Source organism: Notamacropus eugenii, chromosome X, assembly GCF_028372415.1.
Source record: "Notamacropus eugenii isolate mMacEug1 chromosome X, mMacEug1.pri_v2, whole genome shotgun sequence".
In the NCBI taxonomy this organism is placed as follows: Eukaryota; Metazoa; Chordata; class Mammalia; order Diprotodontia; family Macropodidae; genus Notamacropus; species Notamacropus eugenii.
Genome location: NC_092879.1, coordinates 52,068,708 through 52,085,258, shown reverse-complemented (window position 1 = coordinate 52,085,258; position 16,551 = coordinate 52,068,708). Strand labels below are relative to the sequence as shown.

Genomic DNA, 16,551 nt, shown 5'->3' with positions numbered 1-16,551 from the left:
ATATGAATTTTGTGTAATCAGCATAGTTTCATGATTTCTTCCAGCTCCATTTAGCAGCACATAAATATCAATGAAGGAGATAGATGGTAAAAAGAATTTGGGTTTGGGCTTAGGGTTTGGTGAGGCGTGATTAGCCATAGGAGATTCAAAGTAGAGAATAGCGTAGAGTTGAATTGGTCCACTGATGGGTTAGGGTAGGAAAGGGAGGAGAATGTAGCCAGTGTAGGGGTAATAGCCTGGGAAAGAACTAAAGGGTGGAGGGATTGGATGTCATGATGAGGACAAAACAAGATTAGGGACTCTGAGGCACAGGAAAGATGGAATGATAAAGGATTATGATCAGGATTCACGAACATGGAAGTGGATGGATCTAGGGTATCTTTTGAAGCTTAATGTTACCTCCCTTTCACAGTCTACAATCTAGCCTAATAGACGTGCCTGCTATTTCCCAAACTCAGAACTTCATTTCTCATCTCTAGACTCTTACGTAGGCTCTCTACCGTCCCTTATCACCTCCATCTCTTAGAATCAATTTCTACCTTGCTTTAGGGTTCAGATCATATGCCACCTCTTACTGGAAGCTTTTCTCGATTCCCTTATTATTAGTATTCCCTCCTTACTCCTCAGATTACTATGTATACGTATTTGTTTAAAAGTTGTGTTCTCCTTTCCACTCTCCACTAGCCATAAATTCCTCGTGTCCAGAGATTATTTTGCATTTTGTCTTTGTATTCCCATTATCTAGCACAATGCCTTTGCATGTAATTGGTGCCCAGGAGATACTTATTGTAATGGCCTGGATTGGTGTTGCTTATTTTGTCCAACCTGCTGTGTATTTTTCTGTTTTTAACCAATACAAACTAATTTTGATGATTACTGCTTGAGTTTAAGAGGTTGAGATTTGGTGACCTATGCCCATTTTTCTTCATTACTTCCCTTGAGATTCTAGACTTTTTCTTCCAATGAATTTTACTGTCACTTTGTCTATGATAAAATCAGTAATTTGGTTAGTTTAGTGCTAAATCTGTAAAATAATTCAAGTAGTGTCGTTTTTAAATTGTCATATTTTTATCATAGTATGCAAACATGAAAATCTAATGTCTCTCCATTTATCTTCCTTTATTTCTTTAACAAGTGTTTTATAGTTGTATTTACATGAATCCTAAATATCTTCGTAAGCAAGCACTCGGCTAGCGTATGCATTTTGTAGATATTTTCAATGGATTTTTCCTAGCTTATTCTCCCAATTTTTGTTAGTACCATGTAGAAATGCTAATGATTTTTACAGATTTTGTAACCTACTTCACTGAGGCTGTTAATCATTTTGATTAGTTTTTCCCCTGATTCTCTGGGATTTTCTAAGTAGATGTGTCATCTGCAAATAAGACTAATTTTGCCTCCACTTTGCTGACATTTATACTTTTATTTTCTCCCTCTTGTCACATTACCGTAGCTAGCATTTCTAGAACAACGCCAAAACCAATAAGGAGACAGGGCAACCTTGACTTGACAAACCTGTATTTATTAAGAAAGCTGGAAGTGCTTCTTCATTGCAAGTAACTAGTCCATGGTTTGAGATATATGCTTTTGGCCATATTTTTAAATGGCCCTTCCATACCTATATTTGTTGTGTTTTGAAGATTTTTTTCTGTCACATGCATCCCTTTCACTCCATTCACACAGACACCACCCTAATGACCTCTCACCAGAAATAGTGCAATAGCCTACTGGTTGGTCTTCCTGCCTCAAGTCTCTCCCCACTCTATCTTCCACACAGTTGCCAAAGTTATTTTCCTAAAGCACAGGTCAGACATAACACTCCCCTACTCAACAAACTCTGTTGGCCCCCTCTAGGACCAAATACAAAATCTTTTGTTTGGCATTTAAAACTCTTTACAATCTAGTCCAGTAGAACCCTGTTCCAATGTTCTTGTATATTACACTCTCCACGTCCACTATAGTCTATCCTTACTGGCCCATTTGCTATTCCTCCACCTCCTGGCCCTGTACCTTTTGTACTGGCTGTTCCCCTTGCCTGGAATGCTTTCCCTCCTTATCACCACCTCTTAGAATCCCTGCCTCCTTTAAGACTCAGCTCAAGTGCCACCTCCTCCAGGAGGACTCTCCTGGTCCCTCTAGCCATGCTTTCCCTCTAAGACTACCTTTCATGTGTTCTACATTTATCTCCTGTATACCAATTTATCTATTATATTTTCACCTTCATTAGAATGTAAGATCTTTGAGGGAAGAGACTATTTTTCCTTTTTCTCTGTATCCCCAGCACTTAGCACAAGGTTTGGCACATAGAAATTTTGAATAACTGCTTGTTGATGGGTTGTATGTGATTAATGATATAATTTTTCTTTTGAGGACTGCTTTAGCTGCATCCAAAAAAAAATTTTATGTGTTGTCTCATTGTTGGAATCTTTTTCAGTGGTTATTTCTTGTTCATGTGATGTTATAACCTACTTATGATTCAGAATGTTGGTACTTAATCTCCACTTAGACCTTATCTTTTGCTTATACCCCATATCAATTACTATTTTATTGTTGTGATCTATAAAGAATGTATTTCTATTTCTACCTTTTCATATTGATTTATAATTTCCTTGTATATAATCAGTTGTAAGCATACTAAATGATGATGTGAAATAGCATATTATTTAATATTCCCATTCAAAGGACAACAAAAGTCTTTCAAATCTCTTTTCTAACAAGTCTGTTCAGCTGTTTTCTTTTTGTTTTCCTTCCTGATAACTAATATCCAGCTCTGAAAGAGGAACACTATCTGACAGTCATGTTACTTTTTTGTTGCCATTCAGTCAGCTTTTCCTTTAGGTACTTATATACTGTGCTACTTGTTGTATTTTTTCCAAAAAACTGCTCCTTTTTTGTTTTAGTCCTTCAATTTTACTCTGCCTTTTAATGTGTTTCTTATATGCAGCAAATTGTCGAGTTTCATTTTCTTTCATTTTTACTATGAAGCTTAAACCACTTACATTTAAGTTTGTTATTGGTAGGTTTTTGTTTTCTGCCATTTAATTCTTTTACACTGATTCTACCCACCCTTTTTCTACCTCTTTTAAGTTCACAATTAAGCCTTGAGATTAGTTTTGCTTAGAGTAAATTGATTCTAATCTTTTCCCACAGATTCTTCTCACTTTCTTCCCATTACTCTGGTCCATCTCAAGGTCCTCAAATTTATTTTTATCTTGTCTTCTTTAAAAAAAAATTCCCACAACAAAAATCTACCTTCTGTCTCTCCCATCCACACACCCCCCCATTTAAAAAGAAAGAAAAAAACTGTTAACAAATACGCAAAAACAAATTTCTACATTAACCATGTCTAAAATGAAAAATTGTCTCATTTTGCATTCTGAATCTTTAGCTTCCCTAAAGGAAAGTGAGTGGCATGTTTTATCCAAGTTCTCTGAAGTCATGGTTGATCATTACATTCATAAGTTCCTACTTGTTTTAAAGTTGTTTGCACTTACACTATTGCTGTTATTGCTTAAACTGTTCTCCTGGGTCTGCTTATTTCACTTTGCATCAGACTTACAAGTCTTCCAAGGTTTCTCTGAAACCGTCCCGTACATTATTCTTTACAACACAATGTTATCGCATCAAATTTTATACTGTAAGTTGTTCAGCTATTCCCCAATGGATGGGTACTCTTCAGTTTCCAATTCTTTGCCACTTCAAAAAGAGCTATGAACATTTTTGTACATTCATATTTAAAGTTTGTTTTGCTTAGGAATGATCTCATCTCTTCAACTTTTGTTGTTTACTCATTTTCATCATGTCTGATTCTTCATGACCCCTTTTGGGGGTTTTCTTTTTTCTTTCTTTTTTTTAAAATTTATTTATTTTTAGTTTTCAACATTCATTTCCACAAGATTTTCTCCCCATCTCTCCCCTCCCTCCACCCCAAAATACCATGCATTCTGATTGGGAGTTTTCTTGTGCAAAGATACTGGAGTGGTTTGCCATTTCTTTCTCCTGCTCATTTTACAGATGGGGAACCTGAGGCAAACAGGGTTAAGTGACTTGTCCAGGGTCACACAACTAGTACATGTCTGAGGCTAGATTTGAACTCAGGTCTTCCTGACTCCAGGCCCAGTATTCTACCCATTGTACCACCTAACTGCCCTTATCCCTTAATCTACCTTCCCTCTAATTCTCTCTTCTCCTCTTTCCCTCCTATTTCAAGTGCCAGCTGCTCTCCCCACCCCCTTTTCCTTGTTTGTATGGCTTCTACTTGCACATATTATGTCCCTAATATATGTCCATAACTTTCTTTTCCCTTTCCACCCCTACCGTATTTATTTTTCTCCTTCCCTTTTCATTCTAAGAATGGTGACAGCTAAAAGATAAAAAGTTACAATAATAGAGGAGGAAGAAAGAGGTAGGAAGGAAAATGGAAAGTGGGAGAAAACCCATTCATCTCTTTTGCTAACATTTGGGTTTAAAAAAAAATAATACATAGTAAAATGTTCATATGTTTGAAAAAATATTTTGGATGTTATACAATTTCCTCACTACATGCTAAAAATCACAATGCTTTCTGTTTTAAGGTTCCTGTGATGAAAAGGTACCTGTTGCTTCTTTGCTATCAAGAAAAAAACTAGATCCAAAGAGGCCTCTGAGAAGTGAGCAAACTGAATCATCTTTAAATGAGTTTTGTGAACATCTCACTGATGCTGTTATTTTCCATATAATTTCAAGTGTTTCAGATGGTACTGAAGATGGCAGAGCAAAACTGAAATACGCTGGAAATAAAATTTCAGCATCTGAGAAATTCATTTCAATTAATTCTGAGATGTTGGGAGCCCAAGGATCCAAGAGTAGATCAATTCTTATTGGCGACATTGCTTTCAGCATTTTTGAAATTATTATTCAAATCCTGTCTAATAGTAACATTTTAAAGGCAGATGTTACTGAGCATGCTGTTTCCCTGGAAACAAAATACATTTATTCTCCAGATATGGCTACCATAGACATTGATGATCTCTTTCAAGATCTCCTATCAGGAGTGATTCATGTGCTGACAAAAGAAATAGGAATTAATAATCAGTGTAATACTAAAGGGAAACCAACTCCCAGATTTCAAAGTCAGAGTATTCCTATTTGCCAAAAAACTAGACCCATAGAAAGAGACGTAAGCCAACGAAGCTGGGACCCATCACTTACTCATAGAACAGATCAACTTGTCCAGAAAAATAAAAACAATTCTGTGGCATCTAAATTAGACAGTCTACTAGGGAGCCTAAAAAGTCATGAATCTAAAGAAATGGTGAATAAAATTTTTAATATTGTCTTAGATTTATTTTTGCCAGATGAATGCCAAAGTGGGGCTTTGGACTCTGTCAAAGCATCAACAAGACATTTTTTTGACTCTCCAGAGAAGCAGCCTAGTAACCTGGGCTTATCTCCCAAATCCGTATTCCTCCTCAATGTTGTATGTGAGAAACTTATAAGGACACTTTTGGAAAAATGTACAACCACAGACATGCTGACAGGCAGCCCTGTTTCTGAGGAATTGTCTGCTGCAGAACGGCAGCTTTTTAATGTAATCCAAAGTGTCAAGGAGGAAGAATTTGGTTATGGAGAAGGAAAAGTGAGCCCAGTGCAAACTGAGCCATTTCAAGCAGAGGACTATGTATCAGAATTTGTGTTGGAACAGCTGGCTGAAAGTGAGCATGAGTTGCTTTCCTCAGAATCAATGCTCAGTGTAATTTCCCATGGCTTGGTAAAATCTCTGATGGAAAAGCTGTCAAACAGCATACAGGCAGCCCCCCCAAAACCTCCATATGCCAATAAACTTTTAAAATACAGTGCAAGGGAAAAACTGTCCAATGCCCAAGGAGTACAATCAGCAAAAGACCACATGCGGCCCAGGGACAAACTCACATCAGAGACCCTCAATCATCTCCGAATAATTGGCTCCAAAATCAGACCACCCTTTAAGCAGTTTTCTGCTTCCTCTATGAAAAAACTGAGGAGGAAAGATCTAAAAATTAAAACAGTTCCCAGAATGCTGCAATCAGACCCACTCAGTACAGGTGTTTACTCAGCCACATTTTTGGAGGACATTATTTCTGACCTGTTTTCTTCTATTTATACTTCATTGTATGACCGAGATGAAAATGTCACAGAGGAGCAGCTCAATGAGATGAATACATTAATTATCAATTCCGTGGTGAATGCATTTAATAAAGCTCAAGTCACTGTGCTCCGGAATGCTGAAGAAAGGTTGTGTTTTCCACCTGTACAGAAAGAAGCTGTGACCAAAATTGTTGACTCCGTTTATAATGAAGTTTTGCAGGAATACGAATCAAAAATGACTTATGTAAATGAGAATGATGCAGCTGATGACCTCAACTTATTAGCTGAGCGGACAACCAATGCTGTGCTGGATGAGATTTTAGACTACCAACTGCCATCATGTTTTGTGGAAAGACTCACTCCTGAGTCATACTACCCCCTAAAAGTTGAAAATGTCCTTCAGAAACTTCAAGAAAACCTGAGGGAGTTCAGTTCCCAAGTTCAGCCTTCAGCAGGATATACTACCATGTTGCCTCATTCATTTTTAGAGGATGTCATTAGAAAGCTGTTATCACAGATCATCCCTCCATCATCTAGTGATGTTTGGTCTATGGAAAAGAAATATTTAATGAGTTCAGACTTTAATGAAATGTCTGCCTGCATAATAAACAAAGTTATGTCAGCCATTTCTAAACACAAAATTTGGCTCACCAAATATGATCATCAATATTTATATTCAGAGAGAAATCTACAAACAATGGTTGACTCAGTTTACAATAATATTTTGCAAATCTCAGGTGGTCACTCATCAATACAGAAAAGTATAACAAGTCGAAGTCCCATCATTGTTGACAGAATAGCCAGTTTTATTATTCAAGAGATTACTGAAAGTCACCTTCAGCCCTTTTTGTTTGGGGATAGTGCCTCTCAATCAACAGCTGCCACTGATGAAGTGTCCACCATGGTTAAGAATGTTCTCAATGAAGTGACAGGGCTGCAAAGACCCCGTACAGCGTCCTCTCTAAGCATGGGGGTTTACCCTGCTGAATTTGTGGAAGAAATTGTCGCTAGACTCTTATCAAAGATCTTCAGCCCCAAAGTGAAAACTGGGGCAGAACTAAACAATGTGACACACAAAATTGTAGATTCCATAAATGCTCACTTTGACCGAGCCAAAGTCCGAGTGGTACGTCATGATGAGGCACAGCCTTTCCCGCCTCTGAATATCGATATTGTGGATGAATTGGTAGACTCTGTCTACTGTAGTGTCCTGAAACAGCATGGACTAGATCCTACAGGTGAGCAAGAAGAACTAATGAGGACGGACATTTTTGTTGAAAATCTTACCAGTTTAATTGTAGCAGCAATTTCTGATTATCTTCTTCATCCCCTTTTCTCTGGAGAGCTCTCTGCTTCTTCCTATTCTTCTTTGACAGCAGAGAACATTGTGCAAGAAGTCCTAAGTGGAATCAGCAAAACTAGCAAACAAAGCCAGAGCCTGACTCCATATAATACCTTACTGCCTTATACTTTCTTAGAAGACATGATAACAGTGCTCCTATCTCGAATCTTTCCTTCAACTTCTGGGGTGGTTCCATATCAAGAAGATCTAAAAGATACATCTGGAGTTAATTTCAATGAAGTTGCTTCAAAGCTAATCAGCGATATCCGGAAGAAAATTTCAAAACACGAAATTCGACTTTCCAAAGATACAGAAGAACCACAATATATTTATTCAGAAGATGATGTCCAAAATCTTGTTGACTCTGTTTTCAAAAACATCTTGCAAAACTCTGGCTCACAAGAAGCAATGGAACAAGAAATAATGAGCAGTAACAATGCTTTCATTGATCGAGTAGCTGGTTTTATCATTAGAAATATTTGTCAGCAACACCTTCAGCCATTTGTGTCCGGAAAGAGATTTCCTCCACCCCCAATGTACCACGCTGGTGGGCGAAGGCAGTTACAGTTTTATGCTGGTGTTTATTCCTCAACGTTTTTGGAAGAAGTAGTCTCCGGAGTTTTATCCAAAATCTTTTACAGGGTAGTGGGTGTTGCATTTGCCAGAATAATAAGAGAACCTGAAAGTAAACTGGAGGAGACAGCTGTTAGACTCATAAATTCAGTATCAGACGAGTTTGAAAAAGCAGAAGTAAGCATTCTAGAAAATGCTGAAGAGGAATTAGGTTTGCCACAAGTAGATAGGGATGTCATCATTAAGATAATTGACACAGCTTACAACAAAGTTTTGCAAGAATACGATTTAGACCTAACACTTGATAAAGATTTTTTCAATGATACAAAGACTTTGGCCGAAAGGATAACCAAAATCATTCTGGCAGAAATCTTTGATTTTCAACTCCAACCAGATTTAGTCGCAAGGCTACCATTCAAAGCTCTGTCAAATCTCAATGCTAATGTTTTGCTTAAGAAAGTTCAGTGTGAAATTAACAAACCAAAACCTCAGAGACAGACTTCGACAATATATACAACTATGTTATCACATACTCATCTGGAAAAGATAGTCACCCAGCTTTTATCACAGATGTCCTCAGACTCCAGAGTGGAAGACTCAGTTACTTCAAAGCCTGATTTCAGTAAAGCTGTTGTGAAATTAATCAATGAAATCATGGCCATCATTTCCAAACATGCTATCTGGATTACAAAGCATGGAAATGAAAAAGAAAGTATGATTTCAGAAACAGATATTGAGAATATGGTGGAATCCATTTATGCTGACATTTCACATTCAAATCTCTACCAGTCTCTTACAAAAGATAAAAAAGACATAAATAATATACCTGTTTCCAAAATAGCAAGTTTCATAATCAAAGAAATTTTTAACCATCACCTTCAGTCATTTTTATCTCAAGAGCAAATCCTATCTCAATCTACAACTGACTTAACTAGGAAACAGACTTACAAAGGTGTAGAAATTGACCCAAAAGAATTGTCTCTCATTGTTAACTCAGCTATATTTTTGGAGGAAGTAATTTCTGAGCTTTTATGCAAACTCCTTTATGCATTTTCACGTAATTTCATCTCATCTGAGGATCCAAAGTCTAAAGCCAAAGTTGCTAACATTGTTACAAAATTAGTCCGATCAATTGTGCTTGAGTTTGCAGCATCTCAAATTTTTGTTGCTGAAAATTTTGATGAAAATCTGTGTTTTTCTGAAGGGTATAAAGAAATGGTTAGTAAGATAGTCAACTTAATTTATGAAAAAATAACAAGTGATTATAAATCTCTGGATCTCGTTTACACAGACATAGAACATGACACTAAAAATTTTGGAAGCAAAATATATAATTTACTTTTGGGAGAAATTTATGATTATCAATTACAGGGATTAATTTCTGGAACATTATCTTTGTCTGCCTGTTCTTCACTTAGAGCTGAGAACATTATTCGAAGTGTACTAAATGTTATTGGTAAAGAAAGCCATTATTTGTCATCTTTCATTACTGTGTTACCTCGCTCTCTTTTGGAAGATATGGTTTCCAAACTTTTAGGTCATATTTTTCCTTCATCTGAAGCCAGCGTTCAAATTAAAGAACAAGAGGCACCACCAGATGATGAATTTATGTCAGCAGCTTCAAGACTGACTGATGCTATTATAGCTGAAATTTCTGAACATGAAATTAGACTGACCGCTGCAGAGGAGAATGCCTCACATATGAATCTGGAAACTATTGAAAGCATAGTTGACTCAATTTGCAAAAATATTTTGAAGAAAGCTGAATTCCAAGCTGAAGTGCAAGCTGAAGTCCAGAAAGAGGAGAGTGAGAAGGGAGGCACATTCCTCACCAAAATAGCTGGCTTCATTATGAAGGAAATTGTAGATCATCATCTCCAGCCATTCTTACACGAGGATGACTCTGATTCTGGTGGAACTTCTGATAAAGAGTCTGTTGTTGATGTTCCTGAGCAAGAAAAAGAACCACCATGCACACCCCAGCCTTCCCTCTACTCAGCAACATTTTTAGAAGATGTTATTTTTGATCTTGTTAGGAAATTGTACCCTGTCCCAAAAACTCCTGAGCACGATGAAGGTGAAAGTATGACAGAGACCAGCCTTGTGAGCATGGCTATCAAATTAGTAAATTCTCTAATAGGTGAATTTCGAAAAAGTGATATTAAGGTTCTCCCCAATGCTGAAGAATTGTTTTCTTTTCCACCAGTAGATAAAGAAACTATTAATAAAGTGTCTGACTCTGTGTATGAAGAGGTTGTTAAAAAATACAGATCTGAGGGTACTCATCATGATGAGGAAGAGAGCAATATTTGTATTGAAATGATAACCAACTTAGCAAAGAATGCAATCTCAGGTTTCAAGGTTAAGCCACTTTTTTCTGGAGACTGGTTTTCCCCATTCTTTTCATTTCTAGAACCAGATAACATCACCCAAAGAGTCCAATATCTGCCACAAAAGATCTCATTTGATAAAGACATAAGAGGTGCTCCTATCAAAGATTCTTCACTGAAAGATTCCCTTGCGGTTGTAAATCTAACTAGAAATATAAAAGATGAAACAGATCTGGGCACAATAGGTGAAAAGAAGAGTGAAGAAAAGGTTGAGACTATACCTACAAACGATAACCAGGATTCAATGTTCATTTCTCTAGCTAGTACTATGAAAACTAAAATGTGTGCCCTGGAATCTGCAGATTGGGATCTAACTGACAAAAGGGAAAGTGAGAAAAAGACAAGTGAGAGCCCAACCAGAAAAGATGAAGACAAGGATTCAATAAAATTCACTTCTGTAGCCACCAGTATTAAAAATAATATAAAAAGTCACCAGGACCATGCTTGGAAAACATCAGATCAAAAGAGTGATGAGTTTTCAGCCAAAGATGAGGCACATGAGTGCGAGGAAGAGTCAATAAAAGTCTTTGCAGTTATGAAAAGCAGTAAGGGGATCCCGGAACCAGATTTTAAGAGAACACCTAAGAAGAGTAGTATAAAGAAAGAACACCAATTGGCTGCTGAAAGCAATGAAGAAGAACCAATACGACGCATTTCTCCAGTAAAAAGTAAAAAAACACCAGAACCAGTTTTGAAATTATCAAGTAGTAAGAAGTTTGAAGAAAAGAAAAAAGACATTTCAGTTGGGACAGATGATGAAGAAGGGGCGTTTAGTCTCACTCCTGCAGTCACTACGGAGAAAAGTCCAAATATAAAATCAACCTTTAAAAGCAAGAGAGAGATCTGTGTTCAAACAGATATTGAAGATGAACCAATAGTGTATTATGAAAATGTGATTGAGAATATTTATAGTAATGTTTTAGATATATCTACTCAGACATCTCTAGATGATACCCGTTATACAAATGTTATTCCTACCCAAAAAGCACATGCTGAGAATCTTGGCCAACCTTCATCAGGGGCTTCATTGCACCTGGTTCACAAGGGTGTTCCTGACAAAGGCAAAGAGGTGAAGAAACACCCTCCTGCTGATGCCAAAATATCATGCTATTCACCTGAAATGAGATCGGGTATTTTTTCAGCAAGATTTTTAGAAGATGTTGTCACTGAGATTGTAAACAAACTGGTCTTTTCTTCTTCACCAGAAACTTGTGAAGAGTGTAAAAAAATTCAGGATGATGCAAATCAGACTGAGCTCTATGAAACAGCAATGAAACTGATTGATTCCTTGTTAAAAGAGTTTTCTGACGCCCGAATTAGGGTGTTTAGGCCCACTGAAGAAAAGCAACCTTTGCCCCAGGAACCTAAAGTACTGATTGAGGAGAAAGTACCAGACAAGCACAGTTCTGTTACACAGGAAGCACCAACTCTCCAGAGAACACCCTCACCGCCTAAAATGCCACCTGTGCCCCCCAAAACCTTGGTTGATAGGGGATCATGTACAGATATACAACATTACATTGATATGCCACCAGTGGATAAAATATTGGTCAATAAGGTTGTGCACTCCTCTCTCTGTAATGTTCTACACGAATACAGATCTCAAGACTCAATTTGCAAAGACATCAATGATAGTGATAAGTTAGCCAAAAGATTAGCTGGTGCTGTAATAGAAGAAATCTTTCAGCATCAGCTCAGCCTACTACTACAGGATGAATTGCCCACTGAAGTGTGCATACCTCTGGAATCTAAGGATGTTGTTACAAAAGTACAACAAGTGGCCAAAAAACACACCAGAGAATGTCAAACTTCCTCACCATATACCATCATGCTGCCTCACGGATTTTTGGAAGAAATGATTTCATCTCTTCTAGCCAAAATTTTTCCATCAGGATCAGAAAAAAATCTAGATTCAGAAGTAGGTGACAGTCTTTTTACTGAAATGAACTTCATTCAAATGAAATTAGTCAGCAGGGTTATGACAGAGATAACAAAAGACGAAGATATGGTAATACAGTATGTTGAGTGCTTACACCCCAACGATGATGAAGTAATTCAGGTAGTGGTACAGTCTGTTTATAGTAATCTTTTGCCACAGTTTGGCTCTCAAGAGGTTATACAGAACTGTGCAACAAGCGGATGCAGAATGCTTTCTGAAAGCATAGCTGACCTAGTTATAAGAGAGGTTGCTGGAAATCAGCTGCAGACATACTTTTCTGGAGAGTTAACACCCCATCAATGTGCTGAGGTTGACAATGTTGTTGAAAGTATTCTTAAAGATATCTCCCAGAGCTCAGCAGGTCTTCCAACCAAACAAACCTCTGATCAAAAATTATCTTTGAATATCCTAGAAGAAATTGCAGTACAGTTTTTATCCCGACTTTTGTCTGTGTTCCCTATGATAGAGAGGGAAAGAACCAAGGCTTTGGAGGCTGAATTGGAAAAAATTACCAACAAAATAATAACATCACTGAAAGAGTTTATATCAAAAAGTTCAATTAAAATTGTACAGCAGCCCAATGAACCTCCCACATTGCCTAAAGAAGATAACCAGGCTATTGAAAAAGTAGTCGATAATGTCTATGACAGCGTTTTAAAACACTCTGGCTCTCACACTTCTGTGTATAAAGATCTAATAGGAAAGAGCAATGTTCTAGCTGATATAATAGCCTTCTTAATGGTCAAGGAAATTTCCAAACCTGAATTTCGGCCTCATATGGAAAGAACCCCTCAGGAGGAAAAACGCTCTCTGGGGGAAAGAATCCCCCGTGAAGAAAAATTTTCTTGGGAAGAAAGAATCCCACGTGAAGAAAAATTTTCTTGGGAAGAAAGAATCCCCCGTGAAGAAAAATTTTCTTGGAAAGAAAGAATCCCCCGTGAAGAAAAATTCTCTTGGGAAGAAAAAATCCCCCATGAGGAAAAATTGTCTTGGGAGAAAAAACTTGCTCGTGAGGAAAAATCTGCTTCTGAGGAAAGAATCCCTCGTGAGGAAAAATTTTCCCGTGAGGAAAGAGTCCCTTGTAGGGAAAAATTCTCTCATGAGGAAAGAATTGCTTATGAGGAAAGATTCCCTCCAAAAGAAAGAATCTTTTCTCGTGAGGAAAGATTCCCTTCTGAGGAAAAATTCGCTCAGGAGGAAAGAATCACTAGTGAAAAAAGAATCTCCCATGAGGAAAAATTCCCTTGTGAGGAAGAGGCATCAGGTCCGCAACTGGCACTGGAAGCTGTCAAAATTATGGAAAAAGTCCTTAAAATTCTTGATGACATTAAGTCACAGGAGAAACCTTCAGCCCCCAAAACTCCAGTACTGGATGCCTCCTTTTTGGAGGAAACACTGGCATTATTCCTAGCAAAAATAGTCAAGTTGCCCTGTGTTGTAACCAAAGAGGCAAAAAGCTTATCCAAACCTGAACTGAATAAAATTGCATCTCAACTGACAAAATCAGTGGCTGCTGAAATTTCCAAAAGTAACATTAGTCTAGTGGCTTCTGACCCTGAAGTGTACTTTTTGAACCCAGAAAATATTGAAATGATTTCTCAGGTTGTTGATTCTGTTTATAATAACGTTTTGCGACAATCTGGAACCCAAGAGGAATTCTTTCATGATATAAAAGGTATGAACAGATTTTTCCCCCAAAAAGTAGCTAGCCTCATAATTAGTGAGATTTCTCATCATCCCCCAGAATCTGTTAGCTCCCATAGTTCATCCACTGATGTCATCAGTGATCTGGATGTTGACCGAATTGTTGAAAAAGCCAGTGAGCATGCCACAAAAATGGGCTCTGTGCTCTTTAAAGAAGATGATATTGAGGGGGATGACCTGCAAGTTAAAATTGTCCCTCACCTTGGAAATAAGCCAATGAGAATAGATCCAGACATTGTTTCTCAACACTTGGCAGTGCTTTCACTCAAAACTCAACCACTAGAGAAACTGAAGAAGCAGTGTTTGTCAAGAACTGGACACAGTCTAGCAGAGCTAAGAAGAGCTTCAATAAGTGGGAAGAGCTACTCCTCGGAAATAGTGGACAGAGAATCAAGAAAAAAGGAAAGACGAATCTCCTTAGATAAAACAGGACGGTTGGATGCAAAGCCCTTTGAGGTAAGCAAAAAAGCAATGGCCCCCCCAAAAAATTAATGAGCAGGCACTGCTTTTGTCTGTAAATTACAGTCAACTATGTATCTTGGCATGGTCAGATAATATCTGCTTAACCCAAAATTGCTACAGCTAAGTGTGATGCTGAAGTAACAAACTTGGCTTCCAGAAACCTGTCATGAGGCTCGACCTTATTACTTTAGCATTAAACCATGTACAGTGTAGCCTTCCAGTTTTCAAAGAATGAAAATACTGTTTTCTACCAGAGACTTCCAAGTCCACACACCAATCCATATGACTTAACTGGTCACACACATTTTTAAAAATCCCTATACATCATGGAGGATGGAATTTTCTGGCATTTCTAAAAAGTCAGATTAAAATGAGTACCTCATTGGGTCTCCCACCCCCAAGATGTGCCTATCCTACTTACACTAGTCACACCTCTCTGTTTCAGACTCCTTTTTATGAATATCAATGATCACATTCCCAGAAAAGTATAGATGGACCATCCCTCACATAGAAAAGGGGAAAAATAGGAGGGAGCTGGGCGAGCTAGAGAATTTGAACACTATCTCTTTGGAAGTGGTGCAAGTTCCCAGAATGACTGAAGCATGAATGTCCAAATACAAATACAGAAACACATTCAAAGTGAAATAGAAATAATTTGGCCATTCTCTACCATTGTGGATTTTCTGAATGTCACAGGTAACTGAGATTTGACTATGTCTTAATTTCTGCAGAAGCTATGATGGCACTTTGGTTTATAAAATAACGGTGAGAGTCAGAAAAATGGCTTGGTGTCAGAAAAAAACTGAGTTCAAGTCCTATTTCAAACACTGTGTGATCCTGGGCAAGCCAGTTAACCTCTCTGAATGTGAGTTTCTTCATCTATAAAATGGGAGAGAATACCAACAGTACTTAACTCACAGGTTGTTATGAGGATCAAATACAATAATGTATTAAAGCAATTTAAAACCATAATGTCCATAGTGCCAGGTGGGGCAGGGAGAAGAGGAACCTTATTAAAAGATTTGTCCTCCTTCAGGAAAATATCTGCATTTTGAACTATCTGTGGGTTGGTTTGTGAAATCATAAGACTGCCAGGGTAGGTGATGGAAAAACTTCAAGGAACAAAGTATATACACTTCAGGAAACACAGTGGGTATAGCTGATGATTTTGGGGTTAGCCTGAATTAGAATCCCAGCTCTACCACTTAGTACCTGTGCAATTATAAATTGCTTAAACTTTCTGGGCCTCAGTTTCCTCCCTTGTAAAATGAGAGGGGAGATGATAGCATGAAGTAGTAGAGAGACAATAAGGAAGACTTCAATTCATAGCCTACCCCTGAAGGTACTATGTGACTGTGGTCAATAATCTTACCCCATAAGTGCTTCAGGTTATTCTCTGACAGTAAATCTGTTTTTTTTTTCTTTTTTGGTTTTAATATTTATTTTTCCCAATTACATGTAAAAACAATGTATAACCTCCATTTTTTACAATTTTGAGTTCCAAATTCTTTCCCACTCTCACTCCCTCCCCCCCTCAGTGAAAAGGCAAGCAATCTGATAAAGGTTATACATGTGCAGTCAGGCAAAACATATTTCCACATTGGTCATGTTGTGAAAGAAAACACAGACACCCCCTCCCCCCGAAAAAAGAAAAGAAAAAGAAAGTAGGAAACCAGTATGCTCTGAACTACATTCAGACTCCATCCGTTTTTTCTCTGGCGCTGGATGGCATTATTCATCATAGGTTCTGCAGAATTGTCTGACAGTAAATCTTGCCAGATCTGCACTGGTGATAGGAATATCCACGCTAGAAGTTCACCTCAAGCTAATAAGATTTAGAAGTGCAAAACTTGAACTTGGTAATCTCTAAGGTGCCTCTAAACTCTTATGCATAGTGCATATCTTGGTTATGGAAAAGATAAAGCTCAAGCAATAGAAATTAGGAGAAAAAGCCAGAATTCATGTTAGTCCCTTTTTTTCTGTGTATCAAACAAATTGTCATAAATCAGCATGATCACAAATATGAGAAGAGTGTA

The 16,551-nt window shown here is 37.7% G+C and overlaps 1 protein-coding gene across 5 annotated transcripts in view; it reads left to right on the top strand.

Annotated features, from left to right (window-relative positions):
* The window catches only part of LOC140515485 (fibrous sheath-interacting protein 2-like), a 100,047-nt gene that overhangs the window by 66,203 nt on the left and 17,293 nt on the right, over positions 1-16,551 (top strand). For all 5 annotated transcript variants that reach the window (XM_072626214.1, XM_072626213.1, XM_072626215.1 and 2 more), the window contains one exon: positions 4,575-14,509. In XM_072626214.1, coding sequence (XP_072482315.1) covers positions 4,575-14,509 — 9,935 coding nt within the window. The remainder of the gene's footprint in view (positions 1-4,574; positions 14,510-16,551) is intronic.